This window comes from Nothoprocta perdicaria, unplaced genomic scaffold, assembly GCF_003342845.1.
Source record: "Nothoprocta perdicaria isolate Ctin4 unplaced genomic scaffold, notPer1 scaffold_5, whole genome shotgun sequence".
Lineage (NCBI taxonomy): Eukaryota > Metazoa > Chordata > Aves > Tinamiformes > Tinamidae > Nothoprocta > Nothoprocta perdicaria.
In genome coordinates, this window is record NW_020455754.1 from 5,840,276 (window position 1) to 5,854,168 (window position 13,893).

The 13,893-nt window shown below is 39.0% G+C and overlaps 1 protein-coding gene across 1 annotated transcript in view; it reads left to right on the top strand.

The window, feature by feature from the left end:
* The window catches only part of LOC112954423 (transcription factor COE1), a 98,256-nt gene extending 84,572 nt beyond the window's left edge, over positions 1–13,684 (top strand). The window contains exons 7-11 of the mRNA XM_026047616.1: positions 2,081–2,146; positions 2,745–2,922; positions 4,508–4,687; positions 8,349–8,543; positions 13,551–13,684. Of these exons, the coding sequence (XP_025903401.1) occupies positions 2,081–2,146; positions 2,745–2,922; positions 4,508–4,687; positions 8,349–8,543; positions 13,551–13,582 (651 nt within the window). The 3' untranslated portion in view covers positions 13,583–13,684. The remainder of the gene's footprint in view (positions 1–2,080; positions 2,147–2,744; positions 2,923–4,507; positions 4,688–8,348; positions 8,544–13,550) is intronic.
* Positions 13,685–13,893: the final 209 nt, after the last annotated feature.

Genomic DNA, 13,893 nt, shown 5'->3' on the forward strand with positions numbered 1-13,893 from the left:
TTTTTTTTTTTTTTTTAAATTTGGCATAATGACAGCTTAAGTTAACTGTACTACAAAGCAGTCCATGGGCTCCGTATAATTTTCTAATTTTGCATTACTCATATATATGCTGTAAATCTTTTTAATTTTTTTTTTTCTAAATAGAAGTGAGATAAATCCTAGTTTGGAATGTCAAACACCTATGCAATAATTTTAATAAGTAATTAAAAAAAAAACCAAACATTTTTCAATAAGTTTTCTCTGTTCTTGTTTAGTTTGTATTTTTCACAAAAGGCAAAAAGGGCTACCCATTGTTTTGATAATTCTACTAAAGCAGCAGTGGTTGTTTCTGCATGGATATAGTTTGCTGTCTGCCTGTCTGTGATTGTATTGCTAACTGTTGTAAGCTCAAGCTACATGCAAAAAAAAAAAAAAGAAAAAAAAAAGAAAAGGTAAAAGAAAAAGCTTTAGTAACCTAACTCTTCAGAATATGTTTTAGAACTGATTCAAAAATCCATCAATTATATAAAGCATCTCACTCATATGTGGAAAATAATTTAAATGTGTGTTCTGAAAGAAGGGTGTGTGCATCAGAAGGCAAACCTAAATGTTTACTGGGAGTACAAAAATCCTCCATCTCATTTTTGAATTTAGGACATTATATATGTCATAAGTAGTTACTGCAGTATGACAACTATTTTATCTTATATTATAGAGAATTTAAAATTGAAAAAAATGCTAATATGCATCTAAAAGCTTGTCATTTGAAGAGTTGTTCAAGGATTTTTGAAGAGGTTATGATGACAGCAAAATGAACGCAATTATATCTCTATTTTCTGATCAGAGTCTACAGTATATGAAAATTGAACATTACTGTTTCTTTTTGGTATAAAATATGGCTATTGTGTAAAATATTTTAAGTTAAAAATCTTAACTTTGTAGAAAACTAAAATTCTCGGAAATGGTGCTATTTTTGTAAGCTACCTGCAGATACGTGCTGTGGTGAATAGCATYGTGTTTGTGTATTAAAGCAATACCTAGAGACTGGGAACAGCAAAAATATATTGTTTTACTTAAAAGATGGTCTGGGCTGGTTTTGATCAGGCAACTGAGGATCTGCTAGATGTTTTGAGACAATATGAAAATATATTTCTTTGAGGTTAGTTCTTCAATGCACTGTTAGATTTTCTTTCAGGATTATTCCTATAGTGTATTTTGGGGTTTTTTTGGTTTTTTTTTTTCACTGAAAAACATAAGAAAAAAAGCTGTTGTTATATGAAAGCTCGTTTAAAATACTGTAAAATATTTAACTGAAGAGGAGGAGAGATGAATGCTTTATATTAAAGGGGCAAAAAGAAGCTAAAAGATATGAACAAAAAAAAAAAAAAAAAAAAGAAAGATAGAAAAGTAGTAAAGTTATGTCCAAAACTGAGAAATAAACCCCAGACTATTCTAAATATAGCTGTCCATTCCAGCAATGTTCCCAGGAAACCCTGCACGACGCTGGATTGTTCCCTCGTACTGCTTTTATCTTTGCCTTATGCATCATACATGGGTCCTAGCTCTGACCCCCTGTAGTAGGATACAAACCAAGGGAGTTGAGAGGTTACGTTTCCAGTAGCATAGGACTGCTTGGATATCTTTCGAACRTGGCCTGCTGGGTAAGGTCACAATTCCTGGAGTATGCAATTAAGAATAAAATAAACACATTGACGGGATTCATAACATGCTCTGAATGACATTGATTGCAGTAATCTAGCAAATGACCTCAGGAATTGTACTCTGCAATAAACCGATGAGAGGTTTATAGTGCAGATGGTAGAGACAATTGAGTGATGTATTTTATTTTGCAGCACCAATGATTCTCACCTTTTGACTTGATTAAGCTTGTGTGCGAGTAGGATGAACCAGTGATTTAACACCATTCAGTGGTTGCTGAGAGTTGTTGCAATTAAGGTCTACCTGGTGGGAGGGAAAACACAACAAGCTAACACAATGCAGCGCAACTAATAGAACTAATAGTATAAAAGATTCTAACATTTATTTCCCCTACAAAGACTTTATTGAACTCAGAGGAACACATCTGTTTTTATATTGACAGGAAGTAATACTTAARAGGGCGGCTGATTTAGTAGAAGCACTCTACGGTATGCCACATAATAACCAGGTAAATGATTTTTACTTGAGCATTGGCTATTTCTTAGATGTATAGCTATACCAAGGGCTAAAGGTGTATGAGGCTACACTGCACAAGTAAAATAAGTATATGGGGCAGTGTCATATTTGGAGTAGGGGTTAATTTTCTTGTTTTCTTTTTAAAGTGTGTGAATTTAAGTGTTTGCAAAAGCAACATGTTATTAACCCTGGAGACATTTATCCACTGTCACCAGAGACTGCATAATATGGGCAATGAGATGCATTACGCCTTGCCACCAGTGATTTTTCAATCTTAGCGTAAAGATATCTTAGCCCTAAGGGGGAATAAGTCTGGGCTCCAGCCCCATTTTGCCAGTTGGTCTTGTTACACAGATATTTGGCCACTGGGACCGAAACTTCCAACTCTTTTACCACAGATGTCAGGATTTACCGTGGGGGAGGCAAATCTATAAACATGAGCTGTCAGTCAGCCAGCTGCTTTAGCAAGAAAAGCATCTATTTTTTTCTTTGCCTTTGAACAATGAATTGTTGCGTTTGAGTATCAGGGAGAAGACTTGTCAGAGGATAATTGGTAACTCTTTTTTTTTTTTTTTCCTCCCGTCCTCTAGGAAATAATCCTGAAAAGAGCCGCGGACATCGCGGAAGCCCTCTACAGCGTTCCCCGCAACCACAACCAGCTCCCGGCCCTGGCCAACACGTCGGTCCACGCCGGGATGATGGGAGTGAACTCCTTCAGCGGTCAACTAGCTGTCAACGTCTCCGAAGCCTCGCAGGCCACCAATCAGGGTCAGGAGAAGACTCGTCTTCCTCTCTTTATGACCCTTTGCTGCTAGAAGTCAGGGGAAAACTCAAAAAGAGCCGAACCGAACATGCCTCGGCAGRCACTGCACAGTCTGTCTAATACAATATTGCCCAGAGGCCCTCTTTCGTTTAGCGACATACGCCCCGATTCGGGAAAAGCACTTATGCATGTATCTAAATTTCTTTTTATTTTATTTTTTCCCACTCAGACTATCGCTTGCGTTTGTGTTTAAATCCCGCTAATTTTTAAAGGATTTCTGTCAACTTGAGCCTGTACTTAATTTGAAGAACGTGCTTATAGATTTCCCTGAACATGCACGGTCTCTGAGTTGGGATCTTACATATTTCTTTATAACAGAAATGTATCCCTTGAGAATTTGTCTTTTTTTTTTTTCTGTTCTGTTTTGTTCTGTAGGAGACATAATACTAATACTGATGGATATTTTTCAGATTTTTAGATTTTTCTAAATTTTGAAAGCAGGAGGAAACCAAATATTTACAGAAGCATTTTCATAGCATCTCTCATTTTTAAAATAAAGTATTTTTTACATTGTATAAAATCAGTATTGTTTTAATTTCTACAGTTAAMAAGAAATGCAAAGAACATTTTTGCAAAATAGCCTTTGCAATTTCCCCTCTCCTTTGCTCAGGTCTATTTATTATACAMTTTCAAATCCATTTTAATGATAAAGTGGTAGAATGAGGCTGTTTTTCGGACAAGCAGAAAAATTAGTAGGTTTTACGACAAAAACTACACCAGATGATAGTGAGCATTTTACAGTTTCAATATGTGATAGGAAGAAAAGTTGGTATTTCATTTTCCAGGAGTGAAGATGCATTTTCTATTTCTGTGCTTCTAGAAATAAATCCTTATTTTGAGTATCTGAATATGAGGTTCCCCAAATTTCATTTTCAGAATAAGGTGGAAATTCCATTTTTAACTTTGAACCAAATTTGCCAGTCAGATTCTGCAAACATAATGATCAGACCAGACCAGAAAGGCTGAAGCTATGCTACTATTGTGAGGAGTATACCCTGTATTTTCCAAAGTGCGTGGTAWAAGTCTAATCTGAGATGCATTGAGAGAGACACCAGAGCTACCCCACTCACATCCTCTTAACATGCCCCAAGTTGGGCACCCTAAATTACTTCTCATTTTGAGAATGCAGGTCAAGGTCACATCGTTTCCTACCAATAGCTCTTTTAGTGTGAGTGTTCCTGTAATACCCAATGGTCATCTCCAGCCCAAGGCATGGGTTTCCTGCAGAGGTTTGGAGATGGTAGCTACTTTCCTCCACCTTCTCAATGCTCCATCAGCAGGGGGSTTGGACTAGATGATCTCTATGTGTCCCTTCCAACTTTAACCATTCTGTGTGRCCTGGGCAGTGGGTCCTGGTGGTGTGCATTGTCCTGGTGGTGCTGGTGTTCAGCACGAGCCCTATCCATGCACACCACAGCTGGAGTTGGGTGGCTGCCTTGCTAGCTCTCAGTTACCTCCTTGTCGATATTTGTTTCAGAAGCTGTTCCCCGGCTAATTGCACTTTCTAAATGTATTCCCTCCCCACAAAAGGTTTTACTCGCAACTCGAGCAGCGTGTCACCTCATGGGTATGTGCCAAGCACCACCCCTCAGCAGACAAATTATAACTCTGTCACAACAAGCATGAATGGCTATGGGAATGCTGGAATGTCAAATTTAGGCGGTTCTCCAACCTTCCTGAACGGATCTGCTGCCAATTCTCCCTATGCCAGTGAGTATGATACGATTCTTCTTTATTTTGCACATTTTCATTAGGAAGAGCTGGTGACTTTTCTGTGATGCTCAATATTTAGTTTCTATTTTAAGCACCAGAAGCAGAGCTTGGGCCTCTCTCCTCCCCAAGGCACTGACCTTTGAAGCACTTTAAAGACATAACTGCTGCCAGCAATGCTCTTCTCTGTTTTATTGTTATTATCTGGGAGACTCATAAGAGCTGAAAAAGAATAATGTCACTCATGATTTGGGTTGATAGTTTCATATCTTCCCATGTACTTGGTAACTATGAAGCACTSTTCTCAATGTTGCCAGAACAGATTCTGGCAACGATGGCATATGTGGCTTAATTTCTGTTGAAGTGGATCAAAAGTTGTCAGTACACAACTTTTAATTGGAGTTGGTAAGAAAGAAAGATAATATTACAGAAAAAAAAAATAGTTTTTTTTTCTGACTGTAGGATATTAAGAGCAGAAAAGTTTGCTATAATACTGGCAAAAACTGAAGTTTCCATAAGCTGCATGTTGATGTTTCCAAGACCTCTGAAGAAAAATGTTCATAACCTTATAGAAATTGTGATTTACCATCATACCTAATCTTGATTGCTTATACTCTGTTTACTTTGTAAGCAGGTATTATGGGGACTTCACTGAGAGCTTAGTATTAGTCAGTAAAATATGACCAAGGCACTTAGAGTTTGTCTGTATTTTAGTGTTTGTACAGTGAGTGCCAGAAAGATTCAAGTCACAGAAGCCATATATTTCATGGCATAAAGAGCTTATGGTCAAGAGTCCTGGTTACAAAAATATTTATGTATAGGACTAAGGTTTTTCATTTTGATTTTAAAGGTTTTGTAACCTTTTTAAATATAAATGTGCTTCTGCTGGTAAGGACCTATGAACCACTTCTTGTACAGCTTGCATAGATCAGCAATTGCTACTCAGATGAGGAAATTAAATGAACAGACCTGCCCAATTCCTAGGGCATTACTCATGTTGCATAATAGATTTCACTGATATGTGTAGAAAACGAGAGGCAGAATCAGGCCAAAAATCTTGTCATGTAAGTATGTTTATAGACTCGGACCCTAGCATGGACATGGCAAACAGAATGCTGAACATATCCAAGTTTAAGCAGCAAATCTTAAGTTCTAYAAGATTAACTGCAGTAATGAATATTTTGGAGTGCATTGCTAGAATTCAGAATAAGAAAGAGGATAATAACTCTGTTTTAAAAAACAGCATAGCTTAGCTGCTGCGAATTTAGAAGAAAATATTTGCCCACATAACTAGTACGTATAACCTGGGAATTGCTAACCAGTTATTATTTTTGTACTCTAATGATAATGTAGCAAGTAGTATTACAAAGTACCTTACTTATTAAGTTGAATTTACTGTCACAGAATCTGTGCAATCTGAATTCATAATATAACATGATTGATGAGACATCTCCTTTTGGAAGCACATGCCAGTAATGCATTTAAAATACTCTGGCAGTGTATTATTTTATATTTATGAAAGAAGTCCTCTTTAGAACAGCACTTCACCTCCTAGCCCAGGTTCTTTATTCTATTTATATTTTGGGAGGTTTTCTCGGTAGATCTGTCATTCTGCTAACGCCTAATCCATTGAATCAGAAAATGCTTCAATCATGACCTGAAAATTAAAAGGTGGCATTCTTAATTAAATCAATAAACTAATTGCTGTATAGTAGCAATTCAATTTAGGTGCTTTGATTGCTCTCCCTTAGCAAGTACTTCCAGACACTGAGTGACTTCAGACTAAGATTGTATCTGTCACACTGTGAAACTTTGAACATTTAATTTCCATTAATTGATTTCCTCAGTGTTAACAAATATGATATCTGATTCTCAAATAAGAGCTCAAATATGGTGATTTTTATCTACATAAATGCAAATAAAATAATAATTAAAAGCCCAAATGATATGAATTTAATTCTATAAAGCTTAATTATTCACAGCCCCCTCATGTATATAAGCAATTTTTAAGCAAGATGAAGAATGAAAACAGGAGCTTTTACCAAAAATTGGTCCTTATCGTTTCTTGGACAAAGAGGGGAAACCATGAATGCAGTCCAATAATAAAAAATATGGGGTTTCATTTTTACCAAAGCAACAAAAAAAAAAAAGCACCACTTAAAATCTCAGTGATAAAGCCATGAACCAAAGATATATATTGCACTATAAGTAAAATACTGACTACTTAAGGATGTACATATTTAAAAATCTCATCTCCAGAATAGCATTTTCATTTTGAACAGGTTAGCTCAAAAAAATAGAGAGCTTTCTAAAAACATCTGTGTTCAGAAAAACTAGAGAATCCTATTTTATTCAATCTGCTACTTAAAGCCACACCTTCATTTGATGCAAGATCAGCTTCATTGCTTAGTTATAACCAGAGATTCCAATCAATGCCTTTGGAAAGTTATATTGACTATATTCAGACAGGTCATGGATCCTTTGATAGTATTGCTTGGCTGGCCCATTATAAAACAGGCTTCCATTTTCAGATCTCCCATCTTAGGTGAGGTCTAAACTGCCAGTTCCATCCCTGGTCACAAATAAAATGGTCACACGAGAAATATGAATGTTTTTCGTCATGCTGGATTCCTGGGAGGTCTGCAGGGAGAAAGCTTTCCAAAGCTAGTGGAAACRTGGAAGTTGGAAACTACCTTCATAGGTAGATAGATATAATAGAGAAAACATGTGTGGCCATTGTGAGAAAGGTTTAGTGCTTTCACCCACTGGGAGATAAAAGGAAAGTGTGAATTCTATCAGTCGTCCACACATCTACTTGTGCAATAAACACTGAAAACACTAGTGCCAGGAGACCAAAGGTGTAAAAGCTATCAAAGTGGCCCTCTCACCAGATGCTCCGTGCTGGACAGCCTCTGTGTTGTAACTTAAGCAATTTTCAATTCCCCTTTTCACCCTTCCTGAACCCCCAAAGTAAGCACATATGTATAAATATATATATGCTAGTCCTAGCCCATGTTTAGAAGAGGAAGAAATTGTTACCGTTTTTACCGACATTAGACAAGAATATTGGCTGAGTTACTGCTAAGAGCTCTGTAGGTTTGTCTGMAATCCAATAGATTTCTTTGGAGCTGTCTTGCTACAAGGCAAGCACTGCTCAAAAAGTGGTTTTGGAGACTTGTTAAAAAGTTAGACCTTTCCAAGTTAAAATTCCAAGTCTTGATTTGTACTTTAACCACTCTGCTCACCCTTGAGTTGTGTAACCCAGGAGTGAACCTGCACAAAACCATTTCAAGTTCTGATGGGAGCAGTATCTGTTACCAATCACTGGAATAATGTGAAATAGGCTGGCGGCCAGGGATATTGTAAGAATAAAGGACTGCAGTAACAGAGAATTAAAGGCGTCCATGAGAGCACCTAGAATTACTGCTTATGAACAGCTGCAAAACACCACCACCAGGAAAGCAGGCAGGTTTCTTGCAATGACTGATTATACTTTGTGAACAACCAGAAACCTAACTGCAGTAAAGGCCATGACCTTTTGAAATTGGACTCAGTCCATCCAAGAAGCAAGAGCCTTGTTTCTACAGCCAGGTGATTACCTAATACTAAGGAATCCCTTTTGGTGATCTTTTTTTTGTTGTTGTTGTTTTTTTTCCTTTAGTTGTGCCATCGAGTCCAACAATGGCCTCCTCCACTAGCCTCCCCTCAAACTGTAGCAGTTCCTCTGGGATTTTCTCCTTCTCACCAGCCAACATGGTCTCAGCGGTGAAACAGAAGAGTGCTTTCGCGCCTGTGGTGAGACCGCAAACTTCTCCTCCTCCCACCTGCACCAGCACCAACGGCAATAGCCTGCAAGGTAGGTGACACCAACACTGGCAGCAAAGTCGGCTGCTCTCCAAATCGTGAGTTCCCAGCGCCTTGCAATGCTCCAAGTGACACCCAGTCAGCTGCTGCCACAGGGGATGGAAGACCATGGGGGATACCTGGCAGTCTCTGTCCTAAGCTTTGCTCTTGTAAAAAGTAACATATTCACCCTCAGCCCACCTAGTACCTTGCAGGTGTTTGGCAAGCACCCCATCCCTAACTCAACTAATACTCCTGAATTGAGAGGCTGTGTCTTTTGAAGCACAGGCCAACTGTTTTGATAAAGACGAGTAATATTTCAGCTTACTAATACCATCCTTTTTCTTTCTTTCCTTTCTTATTCCCTGTTGTCGTCCATTATCAGACCAGTCTTTTGTGGACTCTAGCAAGTACTCCACTGCAGGGTCTCTCCAGGGGCTGGCCTTCTCCTGAAGTACGTCACTCAATCTTCCCTTCCTTTTTTTCTTTGTCATAGTACACGTGCAGAAATCCTACTGAGAGCAAATAGACTGTTAGTTACAGAGCTCGGCACAAACCTTTGCCTTTAATAAATAGAAGTCACATTGCAAACTAACAGCGGCATTTTCCAGTTCAACTCATACCGTGGCAAGCATTAGTTTGCGCTGATTAACGTACCTGTGTGCAAACATTAGTTGATTAATGTACCTGTGTGCTGTGTCTGTTTGAAAGCCTCTCAGCTGCTGGTAGGACAGGGCTGCTCCTATGCAGTGTCCCTTCCCTTCTCATTGCAAAGTATTCTGCTCTTAGCACCTAAATGAGGTTTGAAGTGTTGATGCAAGTGCAGGGAGGGCCAGGCGGGACCGCTCACCCAACTGAGATCCTGCAAAGGCCAGTGCCTTTCTGGTTGATATTTCGTTGTTTGCTTCAGCCTGTTTTACATCACTGTGCCTAACTCTTCCTGTGAGACTGCCTCACTCCGCACTAGTGTGCTGAGAGAGACGTTTTCGTGCTCACTTAGACCGCGGAGCTTTCCTAAGCAGATGCAGCCAGCTGCCTCCAACTGTGCCCGAGGTGGGAAAGATTTTGTGGTATGCACTGCGCTTCCCCCAGCCCTCAGGTCTATTTTCCTTTCCACGTGCCTGCACAAATTATCCAGAGAGCACCAAGCAGAGAATGAAAAATCCTTTCTTGCCCAAGCCATGTTCAGAATGAGCTGTTCTGCTTGGGGAGGGCACCCTTCCCCTGGCTCCACATGTCACTCCTGGGCCTCTGAAAAGAGAGCCGCCAGCCTTGCGGTCATAATGCTGATAGCACCATTACAGCCGAAAAATCTATRTGCAGGCAAGTGGAACGAATTCATTCATAAAACTCGGATCTATTGTGACTGAAGAGAAGCATTGTCCTCAGGGCATCTTACATCAGTAAATTGGGAGGAGGAATTCTTGCAGATTCGCAAACACACACTCGCAGAGGAGGTGCTAGGAACACAGAAGCCCAAGTGCATGTTTGCCCTCAGTCAGAACTTTGTTATAAATACAGGCTGTCTTAGGAATAAAGCACAGCAAAGCTTATAGATGAGCCAGGAAATTGATTTTTTTTGTGTGTGTGTTTTAAAAATTTGGCACTGCCAGCTTGCTGCACGTGTTAATATCGACAGCTTAAAATGTTTCACCTCTGAATTCAAAACAAGCAAGGAGGGAACTAACAGTTGGCTGCTGGAAGCTTCTGAACATATTCAGGTTTTTCAGTTCTCGTCACCTTGTCCCAGGATCGTGTCTGGGTTAGAGAGAAAAGGCAAGTAACAGGAGAAGGCTTTTTAAAGCCCTGTTTTTCATTTCACAAGACRTGGAAATCCCAGCTTCCACATACTGTATTATGAAAAGCAATTACGGAACGAGCTGAGAGTGCTGGACACAACTGGGGATTGCTGATTGCCTCCTCATTATGTCACATCCAGATCTGCAATGCCAGAAACCACAGAGATCTGAGTGTTTCCCTAATTTTTATTTAGCAATTCAGTTTTTATAAGAGGAGTGAGACACGGAGACAGGCGGCTCGTTTCTAGGTCATCTCTGAACTTCTTGGTAAGTTAAAGCCACACAGCCTTTAGCCTTGTGCCTTCTGACACTACCCGAGGCTGGTAATAATCACTCAGAAATGCACTGCCTGTTGTGTCTTATTGCTTAAATAAACAACCGTGTACAAGGAGGCTGTCTTATCTCTCTTGGGCTTCTGGATACATCAGAAAGCAATCAAGCTTTGCTTATGTAGCCTAGATATCAGCAGAACTCACTAAAACAACAGCCACCCTTATCTGTTGTTCTCTTCGCCATGCAATTTTGTAAAACTCAAAATACATTATTTCTGTAATTTGCTAGCAGCAAACACAAATTAGTGTACGATGGGGGAAATAATGGCTATTTGTGGGAGTTCATCCTCTGCCTGCCTCCCTTTTTGGAGATGCTGTGGTCTCATACCTACACTGTTTCCCACTGATAGCTCTGTTTTCAGGATCAATAACATGCTACAGCTGAGAGAATTTACATGACTAGATGTAGCACTTATGGAATAAAAGCAGAGTGATATAAATGAAGACTTGGTAAGAATGGAAATATCAAGGCTTTTAGGCAGAAAAGATAGCATTTTGCCATTTGCTTGGTAATTTAATTCAGAATATCAGCACTTTTCAAAAACAATGGCTTGAAATACTGAGATCTACATCTGTATAATTTGTTTTCAGTGGCAAAAGGTGCATGGTTGATACATAATCATAGGGAAATACCTAAGAGTTATGAAGTGAGGACTTGCAATTACGACAGCTTCATCTGAGGGCTTGTCCAGGGTAGATAGCTGTGGTCTCCCAGAGCGCCAATTTTTGGCAAATTTTGATGACACTTCCCCTCCCTCCCCCCCCCCAAATCACTCTCTTAACTTGAGAAGGTATTTTGGGGGGGGAGAATATTTTAACATTTTCTGTAGAATCTTCTTTTTAAAAATTTTGTCTAAAGTCTGAGTTTAGAAAAGGATGAAAAACACAGAAAATGCTGAAGTTGTGCTCACAGAGAATTAATTATTCATTTGATTTTGTTCATTTGCACTCAGCRCATCTAGGAAGTCTCTACCCAACCCCAGCTCTTTACTTACTTGCTCTCCTGAGCAGTAGAGATGGAAACACACAACAACAAACACAGCAACACAAACAGTGCTGCTCTTCTATGTGCTCTAACCTACTATGTTGATGCCCCAACACTGGGGTGCCACAGCTCATTGTGGGGAAAAAAAAGGTAGTTGCTATTTCATCCACTGTTTATAAAATTGGCAAGGATTAAAAAGAAAGAAAAGCAATTCCAACATCAGCCTACGGTCTAAGGCAGAGTGGTGTCCTCTCTGATACTCGTTTGAGCGATGGTCTGTGCGGCTTAAATCAAAGTGACTATCCTCTCTGTCCCTTCCAGCCTAGATATTTAGCCTCATTCACACCTCCTTGAGGAGTCCTTATGTGGAATGAAAACAACCAGCACAGTGTTTCCACATAAAATGATTTCTGGGTGATAAATTCCGAGAATTGAAATGCTGCTGTATAGTTGCATCATGTCACCTCTGAAGCCGGCCTGACGCAAACACGTGGATGTGTTTTGCATTCTCTCCTTCTCMCGTTTTATTTCATTTAATCAGCATAATTTACTTGAGCTGTTCTCCCCTTGCTGATTAGACTTGTAATTCTTGCACATATGGTGGTGTTTGTGGAGAAAACATTTCTCTCCTCTCCCCCTCCAACCCCAAATCTGCGAGTCTTTTACTTTGGCTCCGTTCTTATCAAATAATTGCAGCTGTAATTAAAGCACAATGAATCAGCACCAGTCACAGGGTTGAGTTCTTCCTTAAGAAATTACATGCCCAGATGTCGGAGATGGCAGGCAGTTCTAGCATTTAAATAATGTGCCCATGAAGTGCCGCCAACCTGAAGGCAAAGCTGTTTTCTACCTTTTTTTTTCTTTTTTTTTGTGCAAACCACTGTACAAATGGTGCTTTAAAGATGTATTGTTGTTACAGCTTTCATCATAAACTTACATGACTACCTCCTGTAGTGATGTGCTTGCTCACTGTCTATCACTGGAGCACTTGGTATGTCTGATCTGTAGAGTCCTTGGCAAACAGAGGGAGACCAAGCTGGAGGTCAAGCTAGGTGAAAGGCTGGACCTGTTGGCCTTTAATGAATGTATCTTCTTTAAGCGAGATGGTGATGCCACAGAAAAATGAGGAAAAAATACTGATGGTTCAACTTAACCAACAGAAAGGACATTCAAAAATCAATATTAACATGCTACTGAATTAATGTAGATAGTGAAATCTTTTACAAGCGTGATAAAACCATGAGCTGCTGGTCTGCTAAGCCCTCAGTTAGGGACAGATTTCCACTGTGCCTTGGAGCAAAGGACTTGAGGGTTTAAGTCCTTTTTGGGCCCCTTGAAAATGCATTCATGAAATTATAAGGTTGAATACTGAACTTGTATGGGAAAAATGAGCCACCATCAATGTGTGTAATGTGACAAACTCATTATGGTTTCTGTAATACTGGTGTTTTAGAAGACTGTAGCCATTTGCTTATATACGGAGCAAAAAATCTGCTTTTCTTCTAAAAACATAAAAGAATGTATGACGATGTCTGATTCAAGTTTAAGCCTCCTAATCAATTTTAGCAATAGCCAGACTTTGCATCTAAAAACTAGAAAATTAAGTTAAGAACTGACTCTGCTATCAGGTGAACTGTCCTTATTTTGGAAGAAAAAAAAACCACTAATTTCAGCAGAGTCACAATTAGACCGCTTTTAAATTAGAATCAGATTTCTTGTAATGCATACACAGTTGTGTCTATGGGATGATACTTAAATATAAATTTAATTCACAATACAGCTGAGTACATTGCTAGTAAATGTTTRAAAGCTCTGAGGATTTTTGCTTTATAATGCACAGAAGTAACATACTTTTTTTTTTTTTCTTTTTCTTCCTCTCTTTCCCTCTCCCCTCCTTCTAACAGCTATATCTGGCATGATTGTTCCCCCCATGTGAAAGAATTGCCTTGAAGAATTTTATTAATGAAGAGGTTGAATTCTGCTTCAGAGAGAATCTGATACAAGTCCCAGAGTGGAACTTTTTACTCAGGCCTTTTTAAAAAAAGAAAAAAAAAAAGAAATAAAGAAGAATCTTACAAAAACTGCGGATTTTTAAACAAAACAAAAAATCACCATCCTTGCAAATACTGAAATTAACAATCTGCAATTGCAAGGTGTTGATTCAAGTTGTCCATCCCAAATACATGGGAGATATATTTATTGTATGTTGATAAAAAAAAAAAAATCCACCTTTTTTTTTTTTTTTTT